Source organism: Delphinapterus leucas, chromosome 9 (genome assembly GCF_059928025.1).
Source record: "Delphinapterus leucas isolate spDelLeu-1000000601 "Yukka" chromosome 9, BTC_Dleu_Yukka2, whole genome shotgun sequence".
In the NCBI taxonomy this organism is placed as follows: Eukaryota; Metazoa; Chordata; class Mammalia; order Artiodactyla; family Monodontidae; genus Delphinapterus; species Delphinapterus leucas.
In genome coordinates this window covers 23,962,914-23,983,362 of record NC_143137.1, presented here as the reverse complement: position 1 = coordinate 23,983,362, position 20,449 = coordinate 23,962,914, and the positions used below count along the sequence as shown (strand labels likewise).

The 20,449-nt window shown below is 43.5% G+C and overlaps 1 protein-coding gene across 2 annotated transcripts in view; it reads left to right on the top strand.

Annotated features, from left to right (window-relative positions):
* Positions 1-20,449, top strand: part of SND1 (staphylococcal nuclease and tudor domain containing 1) — a 418,829-nt gene that overhangs the window by 219,868 nt on the left and 178,512 nt on the right. For both annotated transcript variants that reach the window (XM_089917436.1, XM_022581894.3), the window contains one exon: positions 13,160-13,270. In XM_089917436.1, the coding sequence (XP_089773562.1) occupies positions 13,160-13,270 (111 nt within the window). The remainder of the gene's footprint in view (positions 1-13,159; positions 13,271-20,449) is intronic.

Below are 20,449 nucleotides of genomic sequence, written 5' to 3'. Positions count from 1 at the left end.
GTATAGGTCTGTGCCATTTTATCATGTGTGTAGATTCATATAACCACCACCACAATCAAGACTGACAGCCATTCAGCCATCGCAAAGATCTCTTTTGTGCTACCCCCTCCTAAGCCTTTCCCCTCCCATCATCAGTGACAAACACTAAGCTGTTTTCTGTCTATAATTTTGAGGTCCCTCTGAGTTGCTGCATGTATCAGTAGCTTTTCCATTTTGTATATGGAAACTGGAGGTGGGCTGACTTGGTGGAAGGGAGCCTGTTTTATGACTTGAGACCTGAGTTCTAGTTCAGTTCAGTCACTAAATGATATTTTATGTCTCTGGGTCTCAGATTAGCCACCTGTAAGATGAGGGAATTGGAGTAAAACACTAAGATCTTTTCAGCTCTGAACTCCATGATCATAACGAATGAAGTCTTTGTGATTTTTTTTCCTATCATAATGAGGTCCACTTTTCTTGTTAATACTTACTCTTCAGTAATCTATAGTCTTTTGTATGTTGTTAAGCTCAGAAAGACTACTCAAACATCTCATAATTGTTTTATTGACATATTGCTGCTACTTACATTTCTCAGGTATAAACTTGATAGGCCAAAGTAGTACTTGGCGAACCATGTAAATGTCAAGATGATTCTCTGATTTTTCCCTATTTTCAGTGATAAGATGCAGAAGTAGGATTCCAGCTCTCCATAACCTAGTGAGCCTCAGAGATACAAGAAACATGATAAATTGCTGTTAAGTGTCGATTCTAGAATCAGTTCTTTGAACACATTTCTACTAATGAGGTCTGTCGGTTTCTTGCTGTTGATAAAAATTCTTAGCCAAAGTAGAAGGTACTAGACAGTAAAGAACCCGCTGGACTTTAGTTTCACTGGTAGAAAATATACTGTATATTTCTTATTTGTTCATCATTACCTCCTCTTTTTTATATTCCATAGCATTTGGGTAATACATTAAATCTTAAAGACATGGTGGGCATTAAAGAGTTGAAGAATCCTCTTAAGTTTGCCCAGCAGCCTGGAATCCCAGCATTTACCACCATAGTGTGTGCAGAGAGGAGAGGGCACTCACGGCCCCCAGTGGAAGGACTGGAAGAAATTGTACCCGTGGCCACAGTGCTCCACCAACCACAACCAGAAACGTGTATAAACCCTAAGATCTGTTTAATACTTATTGAAGTGGTATGTAATCTAGTTGGCCTTGAATATTATAAGCTAGTGCTATATAAAGATATGTAAGACTATTGATCAGTAAATCCTAGCTCCCTTTAAAAATTACATTAGAATGTATCAGAGCTGGAACGTATTTTGTAGAGCGTTTAGATCTACGCTCTCATTTTATAGATACGGAAACTGGTGCAGGCGTAGCTCCTTAGCAAGAGTTTAAATGGCCAGAGCACTGGAGTAAGAACCCAGATCCTCTGCCCTGAATCACGGCTCTGTGCCGTGAGTTCTTTATGAAACGAGCTCATAATTGCTCTCTATGGGGAGAGGAAGTGTGGGAAACATTAAATGGCTTTCACTATTGAAGAATAAATATAAATGCTGTGTGTAACTTCTGTCTTTTGTTGGATGAAGGAGAACTGGATAAACATTTATTCTTAACATTTCTGTTTTACCATATTCATCTGTCATTATTGTGTTATTCGGTCTCTTCACTCATTCTTTATAACTTAGATGAGGATTTTTTCCCTATTAAAGTGTTGATATTAGATGTGATAATTAGGCCCTCCTTTGTAGAATTAACTCTGCCATACTGTGAATGTCTCTTTTTAGAAAGTTGGTTATAATCACCTCTAATCCCTGTATGTGAATATAGTAGTATCTTTGTAAAAACAGATATGTATTTTCTTGACTTTTAGAAATTTACCTTTCACATATTCCACACTTTAATATGTTCATAGATATTCCTAAACCAGCTGTTATTCTTCACTTGGAAAGGGGGAAGGTAATTGCCTTTTACAGCCAGTGTTTTAACATGTGACTAATTTGGCTTTCAGACACATATGTGAAGACCATATTATGCACAGAAGTACGGAATGACGGTGAGCTTGCGTAGCAGGAGCTCTCATAGGTCAGTGACTTGATTCAGGAGTCAGGGTGATGGTAGGGGACTCTACAGACTGTCAGTTCATTACTCCACCATTACTGAGGGAGAGAAGTTGAGGGAGGTGTTCACCTCACACTGCTGTTCTGTAAAATGTTAGTTTCTCAAAAGAAAGAGGAGCAGAGAAAAGGGATGAAGAAAACATGCTTATGCCTACAATCAGCATTTATACCTTGTGTTGGAACATAGAGAAGGAAAAAACGTCCTCTGAATCCCCAGAAGGCAAGCAGATTATTATAATTAAATGTTTAATGTATATTGTGGCTGGGATTATGAGTATTAGTGATGAAATTTATTATATGATGTGGATGGTTTATTTTTAATGTGTTGATAAATTTTTAATGTATTAAGAGTGTCTTGAATAATTCATGTGCACAATATATTTATTGCTATTTTATAGAATTTTAAAAGGACAGCAGCATAATAAAGGGAAATAGGCTGAGAATCAGAAGGCTATCAGGTGCCCATTGTGATGGTGTCGGTCTGTGTTTCTTTAGACAACTCATTTAACAATTTTCAGGGTTTCTCTCTGGGTCTGTCTTCATCTGTATATGGAGGGTTTTGGATTAGTGTATCTCTCCGGACTCTTTTTGCTCAAATTCTATGATTCAGTCAGTTTTTACTTTGTTTGCATCCAACCACCCACAGAACCTCCTGGGAACTCTGAGAGTGCAATCAGTCAGCTAGCCAGTAAATACTTATTGAGTGCCCACTAAGTGTGTGGCTCTTTTTGGACCAATAGGGAATACGATCTGGCTAGGAAGACAAGATACGTACACAAAGGAAGATAATAATCTGCAGCAGTAAAAGATAAGTGCCAAACAAATGGCCCAGCCAGAGGAATTGAGATGGGGGACTGCCATGCTTGACTGGTTAGACTAAAGCAGGAGGTTGAAAGGCATTTAACAGAATAAGGTTAGAGAAGTATATGAGCGCTCCCTAGTAGAATGCCTCTTTAATAGTCTGTTACCTGTAGTTTATGGCACTGTAGTCAAAAGAGAACTGGATTTGTAATTTTATTTATTTATTTATTTTTGCCAACAAAGCAGAAGACGTTGTTGGGCAGGGGCGCCTGGGTACAGAGCTGCAGGGTAAGGGAACCCGGGAGGACTGCTCTGCCACGTGGCTTGCAGTCTCAGGGTTTATGGTATTGGGGTTAGTTTCGGGGTTGTCTCTGGCCAATCATCTTGCTTTGCCCATATTTGGTCTGACTCAGGGTCCTCCCAGGTAGCGCGCACATCTTTCAGCCAAGATGGATTCCAGCATGAGGGTTTCTGGGAGGTTAGCAGGACATATCCTCTCCTGCCTCCTCCTTTCTACCCCTCCTGGTTAGTTTTCCATGACAGCACTGCATCCTTCATCGGGATCTCCTGTTACGAGACAATTCAGGCAAGTGGTTATCACTGGGCCTGGCCAAGGCAGGCAGTTTTGGTCAACGGTTCCCTAACAGTGTCAGCATTATGTGATATAACAGATTGATTCTAAATTAAGGTTTTTTAACCTTGGATTTGAAAGTTTTAAAAATCTGGCTTCTAATTGAGACTCTACCACTTACTAACAGGATTACTTGTAGCAAGCCTAGAACTGGTTACTTTTTTTTTTGTTAAGAAATATATGCATGCTAACTCTGTATTACTACAGAAGGATTGGGTTAATGTGTGTTAAAAAGCCTGTCCTATAGTAGACACCCAGTAGATGTTCATTAAATCTGGAATCATTATCGGAAAATTTCAAACAAGGCTTCTGTGATTGTGGTAGACTGGAGAATGACGATTAAGAGGATTCAACTCACAGTGCTCAGGATTGGTCAGCTTTGCTAGGAGGCCAGGTAGGGGGAGGCTGCAGTCCAGGTGAGAAGTAGTGGGGGCCGCAGCTGAGTTAGAGAGAAAGAACAGATTACAAAACAGTCGTGGGAGAAGCATTGGTGACTTGAATTCAAAGTTTGGACAACCAATTTTATCTGGGAATGAGCGGAGATGTCAGGCCTAGGTGACTGGGAATATGATGGTCCCACAATTAGAGATGTTAGGAGAATGAGCTGATTTGGTAGATTTCAGAAAAGCTTAATCTGGGGAAGTGAGCTTTATTTTTGAAATGCTGAGTTTTACTTGGTGATGAGTCATGCAAATTCACATGTCCTGCAAATAGTTTGAAATGTAAATGCATGGCATATTTAGCAATGAGTGGACCAGTTTGGATTGGAAGTGCATATTTGTTAGACAGCCTACTTCAAGCTAAATACAGTATTTAATTATCTTAATTGTTTTTGAGGGATCTAGTTGTCTCCTGGGAAACAAAGATGGCTGTCCAATAGAGGGAGTGTCACTTTGGGTGTATACCCCATATTCTGTCCTGTAGTAGAGGGAGATTCAAGTTAGTCCATGAAGTTTCTGTCTGTGAAACAGACATTTTTTCCTTGCCTTATTTTGAGAGTTGGAGATGAGGGTGAATATTTGAAGTGGCATTGTTTCATCGTTGCTTACATTTAATATGCCCCTCATACCTCAGCCAAGGTTCACCGCTGGCCTAACCGCCTCTGATATTTTGCTGACTTGGAAGTACGGCGATAGTCAGAGAGGAGCTGGCATAATAGAGTATAATACCACGTTTTCCTTGTCTTATAAAGCCATAACCAGGATATTGCCAAATAAATGGAGTTGTCATATAAGAGGTGGCAATAAGATTACAGTACTGCAGAAATCCTGGGGGCAGAATAAAATTTAGTACTTAGTAAGCATAACTATTTGGTGTTATGCTTCTTCCCCTTCCTTTTTAAAATTGTTTTGACCCATATTTTCAACTATTCTCTTCCCCAGACAGAATTAGGGAATGAATTAGGTGTTCAATTCTACTGCTTCCAAGTATATTTCTGTCTTATTTTCTGTCAGTTTTTTCGGGAGAATCAGGGTAGGTGTGCTCTCGTGTAGGGCTTGAGTCAGGATAGGGTAATGGGGGTGATTGGGCTCAGACACATCTTGGAGCAGAGAAATAGCTGTTCTTGACAGGTCGAGTGAGAAGTCACATCTCTTCATCACCCAGTTTTTTACACCCTGCTCCCTAGATATCTTTGCTTTTATTTCTTTTCTTCCCAAACTGAAGAGTGCTCTTGGTGTTTAGTGGGTTGTGGCCTCTGAAGCTGGTGAGGCTTTTGTCTACGCTCAGGGGTAAGCCTACTATTAATACTGAGGCTTGGATGGATGTTTGTGTTGGCAATTCAAGGATTTCTCTTACTACAAAGCAGTAATTTTTTTGTGGAATGATTTTTTTTTTTTCTTTCCCCTTTCTCTCCCCTCTCCCCTCCCTCGTTCCTCCTTTCTTTCCCTGCAAGTCTTGTTTATGGGTCTCCTTTGGTTTCATTTTAACCTTGCATCCTTTTGGATTCTTCCAGCTGGACTTATTCCATATCAGTCTGCATTGGTTTCTTTCCATCCCCTCCCCATGAGGGAGAATGAGTAGGATTTATGAAAGTATAAAGACAGAGTCCTTGTTCTGAAGAGTTCTTGATTTTCGTAATCTCAAATCCAGTCTCTAGAGAATGCTCTCATTGGTAGAACAGTTGTGTTTAGAACCTGTATATATTCTGAATGCTCATTAAATATGAGCTACTTATTGGAGAGTATTTTGTTTGAAAGGGTGCCTCTTTGCTTGATTAGCTTCTAAGGCTGTTCAGATCAGTCCATTCCATACTTGCCTGTTCTTGAGTCCGGCTTTCTGGGGTCATGCTTCTTTGTGGGTCATGCCGTGTTTCATGTTCCATATAACCACAGCTGGGTTGGTGGGTTGACAAAAGCAGTCACCTTTGGCTCTGTGTCTGGAGTGAGTATGTCCTGCCCTAAGACTCTTAATCACTGCTTTTTCTCCCTCATTTCACTGTAGTTTCTAAAGCCTGGGTAGGGACATGGAGGCTTTTGAATCTTCTTTGTTGCTTTTGATCTGTGTTATGAGTTCCAGGAACGTCTCTAGCCACCGTTCGGACCCTCTGGTGACTATCCTGGTGACAGGACTTGTTAAACAGAATATGGAGCCATTAAGAGTAAAAAGATCCAAAAAAATATATTTTAGTTATTTTTAGAATTAACATTAGTTCAAGGGGCGAGTGAAAAAATAGGGAAGATGGTGGGAGAGAGATTTGGGAAGTCTGTAAAGCATGTCGTGCCACCTCAGATGTTTCTAATTATTGATGCTTCTAAAACAGAATCTCCTGTCTACATATGCTGCTTGGTTATGTGGGAAGTGCCTCCTGGATGTATTTTAAGAAAAAAAAAAAATAGGGAAACTCATTGTTCCAGATTCTTGGGAATTCAATCTAAGATTGGAGGATAGAAGACACTGGGTGGGAGAGGCAAAGTGCGACCCTTGGAGACGCTGTCATACTAGCTTGTGGCAGCTCCCTGTTGCTCTGCTGGGCTTTTTCCTAGTTTGAGGCCTGGGGAAAAAACAGTAGTCAGTAAAGATACTTGTTCACTGCCCATTGTCATAGATCTCTCTCATCTAGAATTCTACTCTCACCCTTTACAGTCTTATTTTGTCAGCCTATAAAAGCCAAGTCTATCTCAAGCTTGAAATTGCCAGGTTCTTGCCTGGTGTGGGTATTAGAGGTCTGTGTGTGAACTTGTAGAGAAGATCAGAGCGGGACCTGGCCTTGGGGCCTGGTAGCCATTAATCATTTTCCCCACTTCTTTGCCCTCTTAGACCGAGAGCCCATGTTTTCTGTGTATATGAGTAAAGGTGGCCCTAATATTCTGAAGAAGATAGCTGTCCAGTCCTCCTCGCTTTCTGCCTCATTACCAAATCTTGTGGTGGTCTCTCCCTCCTTCCTTGTCTCTAACTTATTTGCAAAGAAAGACATCAGCCCCCCATAGGTTCCCTGTGGTTCAGCCCCACAGAAGCACATTCCTATATAGCCGAGACATGAGATGAGCCATCTGATATGTTAGAAATTAATATGGGAACCCTGTCAGCCAGAGCTCTCCATCTCAGCACTTTTGAGGAACCTGTCCTTGTCTTGAAGGTCCAGCCAATGTGGAAACAAAGCAGAGGCAGTTTCCCAGCGTAAGATACTGGAATCTTTGAGGGTCATGGATGACAGAGGCCCTGGCTACATGCCTGATGTCTTGTTGGATCATGTTCGCACAGTGAATAGCCATGGGGTACATTCTGTGCTCAGCTTATGAAATTTGACCCACGGGGCCTTGAAGTTATTGTAGAGAAGTCTTGAGGAATGCGTGTATGTGTGTGCATGTATGCGCACACGTGAGATATAGGTACCTCTGCTAGAGGTGATGTGACCGTTATAATTGAATTGAGCTGTCAACTATCTTCCAACCATTTCCTTTAGCCTTGACTCAAATATAGTGTAAAGGCATTTCTTTATGGGCTTACTTTATTCTGAATATGTGTCCACACGTGTTTGTTTGCCTTAAGGAAATACTCTGCTTTGTAATCTCCATGGACATCTACTTCAGTGACTGACAAAATGTTGATGGTGTTTAAGTGGAAAATGTTTAGTTCAAATAGCTAGAGATCTATGAGCCAAAGCCATTGAGAGTTATCTGTTATCCTTACTCAGATGGAGAATGAAGTGTATGTGTGTGTGTGTGTGTGTGTGTGTGCACGCACACGCCTATGTGTGTTCCGGTGTTATGCCTTATGTCCACTCTTGAAATATTCTTATCCATTTACCCCAGGTTCTCTTGATAAGTAGCGTATACCCTTTAAATTAGCTCTACTGTTAGGACCGAACTGTGGAAGTCAAAGAATGTGTGAGACACTGTATGTGTGTATGTAGAGAAGATTATTCATGTAAGGAAAATAATTAAGGATAATGGAAGGCAGGCTTCCCACTGTCAAAAGGGATGTATAAATATGGAAAGGAAGAAAACTACACGAGCCCTATAGTGTTGGAATGGGGTTTTAGTACCTTTGTGAGCTCATGGTGTGTTGGTTCAGGTTCTCCAAAAAGCTGATGCCAAGACAGGATTAAACGGACAAGAGAGGTTAATTGGGGAAAATTGAGGGAAAATGGGAAGGGAGCTGGAGGAGGCTGTGAATGCCTAACCTCTGTGGAAAAGGGAGGGATGGAAGGTTGAATTAGAAAAACCTAAGCTGGGGCTGTGGGCAGTTGTAAGAGTTTCAGCAAAGGTGATAAGGAGTCCTCAAAGCCAAAGCTGCCTGTCAGAGGAGTCCCAGGTCTCTCAGCAATAGGCCTGCCTTAGTATTTCCACTGCACCCAGTCATTGGCTAGAAGCAGCTGGTGGGAAGCATAGCCTTGGCAGAAAGAGAGTAATAGGTTTCAGAGTATAGCAGCTGGGCTGTCAGTCAGTTATGCTTCCTGCAGTCAGAGATCCGAGAGGCACATTTTCATGACTACCACACATGGTTTTCAATAGTTATAGATATAGAAATAAATGTATGGAGATAAAAATGTAAATGTGGACTACTTGGATAAATGGCTAATTTCAGAGCTGCAGAAAACAGTGGAAGATGAGCCTGGAACGCATTGTGCCCGAAAGCAAGGAAGTGCTCAGAGAATGACAGGACACAGGAGCCAGCTTGACTTAGCTCTCACTGGCCAAATTGGGAAAAATTCCAGCATCAGAATAAAAAATGATGGTAGTGGATTATATGACCCTTTAAATAAAATATTTCATGGCAGTATACCTATACAAATCAGTAACTGAATAACTTGGGAGTTCGATGAAAATTACATAGCTCAAAGTGTCTCTTTTCAGTATCTATTATAAAAAGGAAGAAGCCTGGTAGACACTACCCTAATCAAGTGATCAAAATGAACATTATCTGTAAATTACACATCATTTCAAAGGAGGCCATGGGAACAACACAGCATCACTTCTGTGACATTCCTGCCGAAGATTCATAACTTGCCTCTGATCATAGAGACATCAGGCCAAAATTACTGGCCTATACTGTTGAAAAGTTTCAAGGTCGTGGTAGACTAATCATGGTAGACCGTTCCAGGCAGAGGAGACAGGACAACAAAACGCAACACCTGATTCTGAGCTAGATCTGGTTTCCCCTAAGTTCTCTATTGGAACAGTTGGCAACATTTGAGTAGGGTTGTGGGTTAGATGGCAGTACTGTGTCCATACTGATATCCTGGCTCAAGTCATTATTTTCTGATTATGTCGGAAAATGTCCTGGTTTGTAGGAAATACACACTAAAGGTTTTGGGGATGGTGGTATAACAGGTCATTTACTCTCAAACGAATCAAAGGTTGGCATGTTCTTTGTTACTGTATGTGCAATTTTTCTGCAAGATTGTTTTAAAACTACCCCCTCCCCTCCTCTCCCACACTTTTAAGTAATCTAGGTAATTTTAGTCAGTTACCTGATCTATCTATGTATTGATTATTACTTCCAATCTTGGGTTTGGGGCGTAGGGATGGGGAAGGCAGGCAGAGGTATGATCAGATCGTTATAGCCTACTGTGACTAAAATCTGCTTTAATCCTATGCTCATATATGGGCACAGAACACCTTTTCTCCAGGTTGGCAGAGTATAGTACCCCATGGTTTCAAAGGTAACTTATGAGAAAGTATGAGCTTTCTGCAACCTGCTTGCTATGGAAATGAGTGGGAGGGGAGGATGTCAACTACATGGAGATCTTTTGAGAAAGCTTGCAAAGACCGACATTGCTTGTGTTTTTATCAGGAACATCTGATCTTGACTAGTGGAAACGGTTCACTTCTCACATAACCTAAAATTCTCCTTGAGTTTGAAGAAGCATTTGAATCCCAGCACTAATTCTCTTTGTGTTTCTAGCTGATACAGAGAGAGATGATTTCCTGTTAGACCTCCACTCCAAGGCTGTTAGGTCGGTCCCTTTTTGTATGCTGATTGTGAATTATCCATTCAAACCAGACATGTATAATTAGAGTAGAATTACCGATACACTCAAGAAAGCAGAACTTATAAATTTGTCTAAAGCAGCATAATGTCATGGCACATAATTTAATGTTCTCTTTTCTTACTGGGCAACTAATCGATACACTGGTGTTGAGTTCCGAGCCATCTTTGGCCGGGGGAGATCTCCTGACCTTTCATTAGTGGCCAAAAGAAATGAATGAGAGAGTCAAGTACATGTATCTAGGCTAATTCCATTTTAGTTGTCTCCCTTTCATTCTCTCTCTCTTTTTTAAATTTATCTATTTTATTTTTGGCTGCATTGGGTCTTTGTTGCTGCACGTGGACTTTCTCTAGTTGCGGCGAGCGGGGGCTTCTCTTCCTGTGGAGCATGGACTCTAGGCGCGCGGCCTTCAGTAGTTGTGGCACGTGGGCCTCAGTAGTTGTGGCTTGCGGGCTCTAGAGTGTAGGCTCAGTAGTTGTGGCACATGGGCTCAGTTGCTCCACTGCATGTGGGATCTTCCCGGACCAGGGCTTGAATCCGTGTCCCCTGCATTGACAGGAGGAGTCTTAACCACTGTGCCACCAGGGAAGCCCCCTTCCATTCTCTTTAAATACAAGTGTTAGATAATGGAGAGGAGAATAACAAAAGCTGGGAAGGCGTGTAGAAAGCTTTTGTCCTTAATTCTATGCTGGGCAAGCTTGGCTAATAAATGCTTAGGATAAGAAATAAAGTTCCAGTGCTGTATTTCCAAAACGATCAGATGTTTTTCTCATACTTGGGTACAGAGCAAGAAAGACACAGCCCTTGCCCTCTCAGACTTCGTAATTTCAAATCGGAAGATAGATGATGAATTAATTGTAATATGCTGTGATGTCACAGGGGAGCACGCACCAAGAAGAAAATACATGTGGTGTGATTCTCACATGCCTGGCTCGTAGGAAGGGCCCCATAGTGATGTCTGTCATTGTTTCCTGTGTTTTTACTCTCCATGCTGCTGACTACTAGCATCGAACCATTCTTCCAGGAGAAGTCTGTATTTAGGGAAAAGAAGCTAAGGGAATATGGCTCACACTGAAGCTTTGGAGAAAAGAGAGGGAAGGTGGTGGGCAGGCTGTGGATTTTAGAATCTGAGGCCCTAACTGGTTTGTAGACATTTGCTGGCAGGATCCGGAGGGCAAAAACCCTGCAGGAGAGGGAAGGGTTGTGCCCTTGGTTCTCTGCTGGCCACATAGGCACTCAGTTCAATACTGTGAATTGATTGGAGCAGAATTAACCAGGGTGGATCATTAAACATTTGTGCTATTTTGCTTAGTATCCTCTACCTTTTCATATAGAAGCTTATTTGTGTGAATTCTCCCTCTTCTGCCCTGTCATTCCAACTTTCTCCTCCAGACCCCACGTGTTGACTGTAAAATGTCAATGCACCGTTATTCCAAATGCACTAGTACCAAACGTGTCTTTGTTCTTCTGGCATTTCCAATCACTAAGCCGTCTCAACCTGTCACAGGTGGGCTCGTGCCCATCTTCTCTCTGGCCTCTTGGTGGGCGGAGCCTCTCTCCTGCCCTTTCAGGCCTTTGGTGACACCCTTAGTTAAATTCTCCCCATACAGCATCATCTACAGCTGCTGATTTGGGGCTGCTGGCATTCTCCACACTGCCAAACCCAGCTCTGTGATAATGACAGCATTTGCCAGCACGCTTGTGCGGTGACTCAGGAGACAGGGTGGCCAGCAAAGCAGCCTCTTTGTGGGAGTGGATTTTGAGAAGTGCTAATTCCGTGGCAGTTTGGAGATATTAATATCGTGCTGGCAGTAGATAAGCAGGCAGCAGAGGGGCACAGAATGAGAAGAGAATCAGCCACAGCATCTTCTCCTCCTTTATCTACCCGCACATATCCCCCCTCCCCTTTTTTAAAGTAAATTCCTGGGCGTTGATGAAGAGAACCCTTAAGTGGCTTAAACATGCCTATAGACTGCTTAGCCCGGCTCACTGCATCCCCGCAGTCTGAGAGTCTAAGAACCACTAGATTTAACTGCATTCCCCAGCGACACTAAATCGTAGCATATGGTACAGTAGCCTATTGCTTACCGTCCCTCCTCCCTAAAGGGCAGCTCACCAGATGGTCTGAGTGGGGCCTTTGGTGTAATTACGACAGACACAAAGAAAGATATAACCGCCGCTCTCCCCCAGTGATATTATGCCTCTTGCTTTGCAGTACTTGGCTACAGGTAACTTTTGAAAATTTGTTTTCGCAGTTTCATTTCTGTCCATCAAAGGTCCCTTTCCACGTTGGGGGGAGGGGGAGCCATGCAGATACGCTTCGTTAGTTGTCTGAGCGCCATTTCCAGTGTCCTCTTCTGAGTAGATGGAAGCCACGCACAGTGACCCTGCTTTCTTATGCTAGTGAGGAAAAGATTCAGTACGTTGGAGAAATTTTTTTGAAGCAGGATTCTAATCTGAATATCCTGTGGTCCTAAAAGTACTGTTGGGAGTATTGCTCCAAAGCTGGTCATCACAGGGTTTATACTTTTTACTTTGTTTCCCTGACTCATGCAGTTTTTTTTAAAAGATCTTTCATTCCACCCCAATGCCTCGCCCTCTCCCTCCTCCCCGCAATTCCTTCCTAGCCTCACCTCCTCCGAGCCCCCTTTGGGTTGAGGGGAGAGCCCGTGTTGGAAGTTCTGATGAGGAGAGACGCACTTTGAGTGTTACGTGAAACCAGTGTTCCCAACATTGCCAAACTGGAACACGGTGTTTTCTAGTTCCCATATAGGCTAGAAAGGAGATTTTGAGAAATTTAGGTCATGCTTTTATGTGCTTTGTTTTTTTTTAATCTGCGTGCCTGATATTTTAGAGCAGACTTTTCTTGAGGGTAGTGGCTTGTTTATAACATTCTGTAAATAGCCCTGCGTAATGTGGGCTTTTTACAGATATTTTCTGCCAGGTTTTATGTATGGATTGATATAGCATCTGACTGTACTAACCAGAAAAATGCTGAGCCAGGGGACTTGGTTATTCCTCCTTTTTATTTGGATTTCTAGCTTAGCAACTCATTGGTCTTGAAATCCTTGGCTTCCCCCTCCCTCTGCCAGGATGCGTTAAGACCTCCAGGTGCTATCTTATTATTGCTGTTGACTGAGCCCCACATGCACCTCAAGTGCTTACTGACCTATCTTTTCTGTTGCAGAAACATTGCCGAGGCCCTTGTCAGCAAAGGTCTGGCCACGGTGATCAGGTACCGGCAGGATGACGACCAGCGGTCCTCTCACTATGATGAACTGCTTGCCGCCGAGGCCAGGTGAGATGCATAATTTAAATTAAAGTGAATGCCTTGGGTCCCAGGGCCCCACTTTTTTCTTTCCCACTGTCCTGCCCATCCCTGAGCAGAATGCGACAGAAAACAACATGCTGAGAAAGCTTGTGTTCTTTTATTATTCCAGCTTTTCCCCATCAAAAGAAAAGGGACCTCACTTCAAACTCACAATCTAACCTTGGTTAAACATTCTTGGGCCTCTATATTTTTAAATCTGCAAAATTTAGGCATATATTAGATACGATCTTCTAGTAGATGCCGTAAAATGAATGACAGATGAGAAACTTATACGTGGTATTTTTATCTCCACCATCCTTTCCTTCCCTGGGACAAACAGTGGAGCCCTGCTTACTGGGCAGGACGTTTGCCTCGGGTTCTTCCCTGCAGAGGCCTCTGCTCCCCGGCCCCTCCCATTTGTCACCTCTAGACCTTTTGTCATGTACAAAGGAAATGAAAACATTTATTAGGAAATGAGTTTGTGTTTCACACTTCTGACAGCTGGCAGGAGAGCATTTGTGAGAAGCCCTGTGACATTTTCCTTTTGTCCTTCATCCCCATGGCTGGTTGCCCCAAGGACATGCGTGCTGCTCAGCAGTATTTCTTACCAGGAGTTCCTCAAGGCTCTTTCTCATGGGGCCTTGTGTCACTGGGCGGTGCTGGGAACAAAGCGATTCCTCCAGCCTTCCCGGGAAACAGAGCTGGAACTCGGTGATGATCGCTGTTCTGACTCGGAGAGCTTATCAGACTGCTGGGCTCAACCAAAATGTATCCATTGTTTCAAAGTGATTGCAGGCGCTTGCCTCACGCAGATGTTTTTCTGTGACCTAGGACTTAGTTTGTTCTAGAAGTTTGGTAATTGCCAGGTTATGCTCCACAGTTAGAGGAGGAATGAGTTTGAGCACATGCTGTCTATACTTTAGACTTCGTCACTGAGATCACTTCTCTTGCTCTTCGGCCCAGAACATTGCCCTAATACATGACATTTACCTCTAACATCATGTCACATCCTGATGGATAGGGCATCTGTAGAATGTCACACAGAATGTCAGCTAAGAAAGCAGTCTGTCAGGTTGCTGTGGCTTTTTGGATTCTTTCCTGTGGGCTTTTCCCAGTAGGACCTGCCTAGGACCTAGGTCTTCAGCACAAAGTTCGGTATCTTTGGTTGCTTGAGGCTCATTCATGTCTAGTGTAAAATAATATGATGTATAGTCCATAACTGGTGTTTCTTTTCAATCCTTTCTCACTTCCTTATTCTTCTCTCCCAGCGAACTAAGCCAACTGGGCTGAAAGAACCCATAGTGGGAGATGTGTCTTCACATCTCTGACTACTATTTGATGATCTTGCTATTCTAGGAAATGGGCAATGATTAGACTGTTCTTTAGGTGGGGTTTGGGGGGTGGGGGTGGGGAGGTTCATTCTGGGCATGCTCAGTCTGATCTGGTGGCAACTTGGAGAAGCGGTTATGTATTCCCAGTGTAGCAAGAGCACTTAGCAATACAGTGGGATCTAGAGTCCCATTTTCTGCCCTGGGTTCACTCTGCCACTGGTGAATATTTAACTCTGACAGGCAGGTAAGCATGAAAATAATTTGCCTAGCTGCTCTGGAAAGTGAGGCCACAACAGGCTCTCTTATTATGCTGTTGTGCTACAATGTTTAACGAGGAGGCAGAGATAGGTGACATTTTTTAGGTTTTAAAAAGAAAACAGCCTTTTTAGTCTGGTACTCATTTCGAGCTGATAGAATGTAACAAGACACTTGCCTGTTAAAGCAGTGAGCTGCCTAGAGATAATTGTGTCGAGCCACTGCTTTCAGACGGGTGGTGGAAAAACTGGCTCCGGAGTCATTGCACTGCTGCAGGTGGAGTAAACAGAGAGAAATTAAGCACTTCCCCTGGCCAGTGAGTCATTGCTGCATTGCCATGGGGCAGTACACATCTTAGAAAGCTTTAGGAGAAGTGGCCCACATGACCTGCGAATGAGTCCTCCTTGGGAGCGGTGCTGTCCACAAGCCCGATGCCAACCCCAGCGAGAAAGACCAGAACACCTGCCAGATAGGAATGGTGGCCTTATAGCCATTGAAGACTATTTTCAGTGCAGAATGCACCCCCATTTTTGGGAAAATGATAGTCGACCTCACCGCAAGAGCACCTCTTCTCTGACACTGCTTTATTTTAGGTCGCCTTCGGTTTGAAGCACTCTGGCCCCTATGAGATATTCCCTGCGGTTTTTTTTTTTTTAGTTATTTATGTATGTATGTATGTATGTATATATGTATGGCTGCGTTGGGTCTTCGTTGCTGCGCGCAGGCTTTCTCTAGTTGCGGCAAGCAGGGGCTTCTCTTGCTGCGGAGCACGGACTCTAGGTGCGCGGGCTTCAGTAGTTGCGGCACGTGGACTCAGTAGTTTTGGCTTGTGGGCTCTAGAGCACAGGCTCAGTAGTTGTGGCATGCGGGCTTAGTTGCTCTGCGGCATGTGGGATCTTCCCGGATCAGGCATCGAACCCGTGTGTCCCCTGCATTGACAGGCAGATTCTTAACCACTGCGCCACCAGGGAAGCCCTCCCTGTGCTTTTACATGCTGCTTCTGCCCCTTATCCTACCTGTCCAGTGAATATGATCTGAGTTTAGGGTTGTTTTCCTCTAGATAGATGAGCTATATTTTTTTCCAGTCGGCCTTGTAATTATTATGCCCCTGTCCATGCGGTCCCTCTACCTCCCAGCTGAATGTCCTCTGCAGATCTCATTAGCAAGTTGTTTACTCCTTTCCTTGGCCCTGAATAGAACCCCTAAACAAGAATGGCTTTGCTGTTGACCCCAAGTCTTTCACCGCTTGGACTGTCACTTAACTGTCTTTTGTTTATCATCCTTCAGCCACTTTTTAAACTCCAGTGATTGTGTACTGAACCAAGCCAATTCGAATTAATTTCCCAAGTAAAATTTCTTGAGGTACTGTATCTAATGCTTTAGCAAAGGCCAAATTAGTAACATCTGCTGTGTTCATGGCAAGTCACTCATCCTGGAAGTCTTTTGGTCAATAATAAGTGGGTGAACGTAACATGGCAAGGCCAGCATTCTCTTGAGTCCCTGCCCACAGGGATGGTGGTTCCAAGAGACTTCTTTGTCCCTGTCCCCTGGATCCCTGTTGTTCTCTCTGGTTATCGCTAGTGATCTAGGCATTGGTGCCCAGTGCTCTGCCATTGACTTTGCTTTCCAGAGCACTGCTTGGCCATTAATCCTTTAAGAGGACGTTGTAAGCTTTGGGGGAAGGGCAGCCTGTTAACTCTGTCTTTTCGGGTCAGCCAGCTGCCTGCGCGGGAGTTGATGAGCTTTCTCAGGGCTCCGCAGCTGCTTCCTCTGCAAGGGCGTATGATCTGCCAGCCTTTCTCAGATCATCTGATGGGAACTCAGAGAATGACGCGCTAGGCGTGTGTTGGGAGACCAGGTGAGACAGAAGAGGAAGAAGAATGCCAGTTTGCGGCTGCCTATGCTTTCAGGCGTATCCACCTGCCCGCCAGAAAGGAGCTCATCGTACCCCCCTCAGCAGCTCTGTTTCGTGTGCCTGACCCTTCTCAGTGCCTTCATTCGGATGCCTGTCTGCTTTTGGGAAACCCTCTACATGCCTCAAACGCATGGCGCATCTAGAGGAAGCCCCATCTTTCTTGTTTAAAGGATAAATGAGCCCCTAATCCCCGACAGGCGGCCTTCCTTTCTAGTTCACTTGCCTGTCATCAGCTGTCCCTCCCTCCTTACCTGTGTCCTGGCAGAATAAAGCCTTGGCGCTTACGTGTGTGTTTTTGAGCCTTGCTTCTCTGTGGGCTCCATTGAAAAGCCCTTGCTTGTGTCCCAGTCTTCTGAGAGCTCCATTGTGTCCTCCATATTCGTAGCAAAAAGAATTTAGGTACAGCTGACCCACACTTTCTGATGCCACTCCTGAACTTGGTCTCCCCCCCTTTTGGGGCATCATGTGGACCCCTTTGGCAGTGTGTCACATCATTTCTTTTCTGCACCGTTCTAATTTTTCACCCCCATATTGGCTTCCCAACATTTCCCATTCTTGTTTGACTTCAGTATTTCTCAGCCAGCGGGCCGGCTGCTTTGTCTGTCTTGATGAGTGTTCTAAGCTTCAGGCGGGGCTTTGACTCCTACAGAGAATCTCATATTCTTCTGAGGTATTTCCAAGATACTGAGCCATTATGGGGACCCTTCTTATTTTCTAAGGTATTACACAGTCTCTCAAACTCTGTGTATTTGATATAACACATCCTGTTTGATTTTAAACAGTACAGAATGTGAATTCCCCTAGCATTCTACAGGTCTTCCTGGTGGGCTTTTGTTGAGCTCATTATGGACACTAAAGATAATCTGGCAATGCGTGGAATCAAAGCCTGGCTGTGTGCCCTGTTTTCCTTGGACATCCCGACCTGTAGGATATCATCCGTCTGCATCCACCTAAAGCTACTTTTATATTAAAATGTAATATTTGAAGGTTTCCTAGAAACCGTGAGTCTGTGGTTCATTGCAGGAAAATACAGGAGTTGTTAGTTCAGAAGTTGGGCTTTATTCCTTGAAGGTACCCTTTAATTCTAAGATTTTGTGATTTCAAGATAGAATGTATATATTCAGAAAAGAAATTTATGCCCCAGCTTGACAGTGGGAAAGCAGTTGTATTGAACAACCTAGGGTCTGAGCAGATTTAAATGAATTTAGATTCATTCTGGACATACAGAATGAGGTTAGGGTTATCTCGGGAGAAGAGAAAAGGGCAGGCTCTCTCTTATCTTTTCCTGTGTGTTCTCTTTCTTGCCAGGCACACTGCAGATTAAGGAAACTGTGGTGCTGTCCTCCCTCTCGGCGAGGCAAGCGTGAGCCTGCCCTGGCTCAGCTCTGCCTGGGCTCCGAGTCCTCCCTGACCCTGCAGGGACCTCCTGTTTCTGATTGAGTGAACCTTGCAACTTCCCTTTTCTTTAAAAACAAAAGCAACTAGTGCTACTGTCTGCTGACTTTTGCATCTCCAACCTCCAAACCCTGTAAACACCAGCCCTTCATTAAAATCCTATCAAATTTCTTTTGCTTTTACCCAACCAACTTGGTTGATAGCGCCCTCCCTGTTGTAGAATTCACTCTGCTTGTACCTCTAGGAAATCCGTGTTGGCATTTCCATCACAGACTTTGATCAGAAGGCTGTAAACTTGTTGGTAACTCTTCCCTAGGCCAATACCTGTAGTCATTATTAAGAGGGAAACTGTTTCAAGTACAAACCTCTCTTGGTGTTGCAGTTACTGGGTGTGCATTGGACTTACTGACTTCCATGCTCTTGTAGCAGTGAACTGTAAATGTATTTTGCATTTTTATAATACCACTGGGAGAGAAGTATGCTTGATTTCCTACTCCTGATTGAGCCAGAGCAGCTCCACTTTTTTTTTTTTTTTTTTTTCGGAATTTTCCCACAAAATTTTAATAGGTGGAGGAAAAAAATGACTTGTGCATAAAAAAATACAAAACTTTTTTAAAGGGTCTTTCTTATCTGTGCCTTCAACTTAACTGGCATTTACAATGCTGTTTATGAATGAAACGTGAAGACTTACCAGCATTTCTTTTGCTCTCTGTTGTTTTAATTGGAAGAGGTCAGCATTACTGGCTTGACACTGTTCTGACTTGCGAAATGCCTTTGGTATGAAGCAGGTTTCACCTTCCTACCGATCGGGTGAGAAAACTGGTGTTGAGGTTGGGTCTGTGTTTTGAAAATTTGAAACTAATATATCTTATCACAATGTATAGACTGAATAGGACCTCTGGGCGTTGCTGTTTTTCCTATGCTCTTTTCTTACCTGTTTTCTCAGCCCCTCTTTTTCTCCCTCTGCATCATGAACACTGCCTGCCTGATATCTTTTTTATTCCATCTCTCACTTCTATTAAATTTTCCCATGAGGGCATCTCCCTGAAATTCATCTCTTCCGTCCAGCCTCTGTTCTTCTCAATAGTTTAATGGTACAGCTTTAATAAACCAAGATTTCTCACTTTCAACCTAATGACCTGAACCAAGTGAAAATTCTCTTTGCATAAAACTAGATCCTAGTGAATACTGTTAAAAACAGAGCTTTGATTTGAAGTTTTTCTCTTTCCTTCACTGTTGAATTCCTGTAGCGCCAGAGTGCGGTTGGATTTTTGTAGGCCAGGCATTATAGAAAGCTGGAGTTGGGTGAATTACCTGCTGCCCTCTTCACCCGGCTGTGTTACATCATGCTGGTGCAAATGGGAGGCCAGCGTGAGAAAGGAGGCTGGTCTTTCTGTTCAGTATCCTAATGGCTTCTTTTCTTCCTTAACCCTGGAAGTGCACTCCCCGCTAGATTTGGGGCTTGCCCTTGTCCTGGTGGCACGGCCAGAGGTTGCTAATGAGATTCAGCACGTGTCAGTGTTGGGGGGCGTTTCACTGTTGGGGGGCGTTTCACTGTTGGGGGGTAGGGTACATCAGCTCCTGCAATGGATGTGATAACAGGAAAATGCATTAAAAGAGCTGGTGTGGGGAAGTGATTTAACGATACAGCTGAATGTGGGGAAATTTAGCTTTTCCCTTTCTTCGGAAGAGATGATGCACTCAACATCCAAATAGCAGTAATCAATCTGCATTTAAGGCGGCACAAATGGCCACTTCTGGAGAGCTGTATAATATCTCCATCTCCAAACAGTTTTCTCTTTCAGGATATTAAGAGGATCTGTTCACTCTTCATCCTGTCTTTCCTCCCCACTCCCAGTTCCATCTGATACAACTCAAACTGTGAGACTCGTCTTGATGACTAGTGTGAGGGGCTTGGGGTAAAGTCGGAACCCATTAGCTTCAGCTCCTGTGTTGTACACAAGGTGTGGGTAGTTCTGTAGGTCACGGTCAAATAATGAACTCCCAGTAAGAAGTCCTCCTTGCCCAGTCTTTCCTGTAATTATTAATCTGCACTGGTTGTGTTCTTTCAGAGGAAGTTGTTCTAGACGAACCTTCCTAATTAACTTGGTCCCCCCTCTCCACCCAGCTGTGACCGTTTGTCCACAGCACCTTGTCTGTTCTCTACCATCTCACTGTTCTCTTGGCTAAAAGGCTCTAGTTCCTCTCACACAAGCCCTAAGTATTTGAGGTTTCAAAATATTTCCAACATATTTCAAAACACATTTGAAG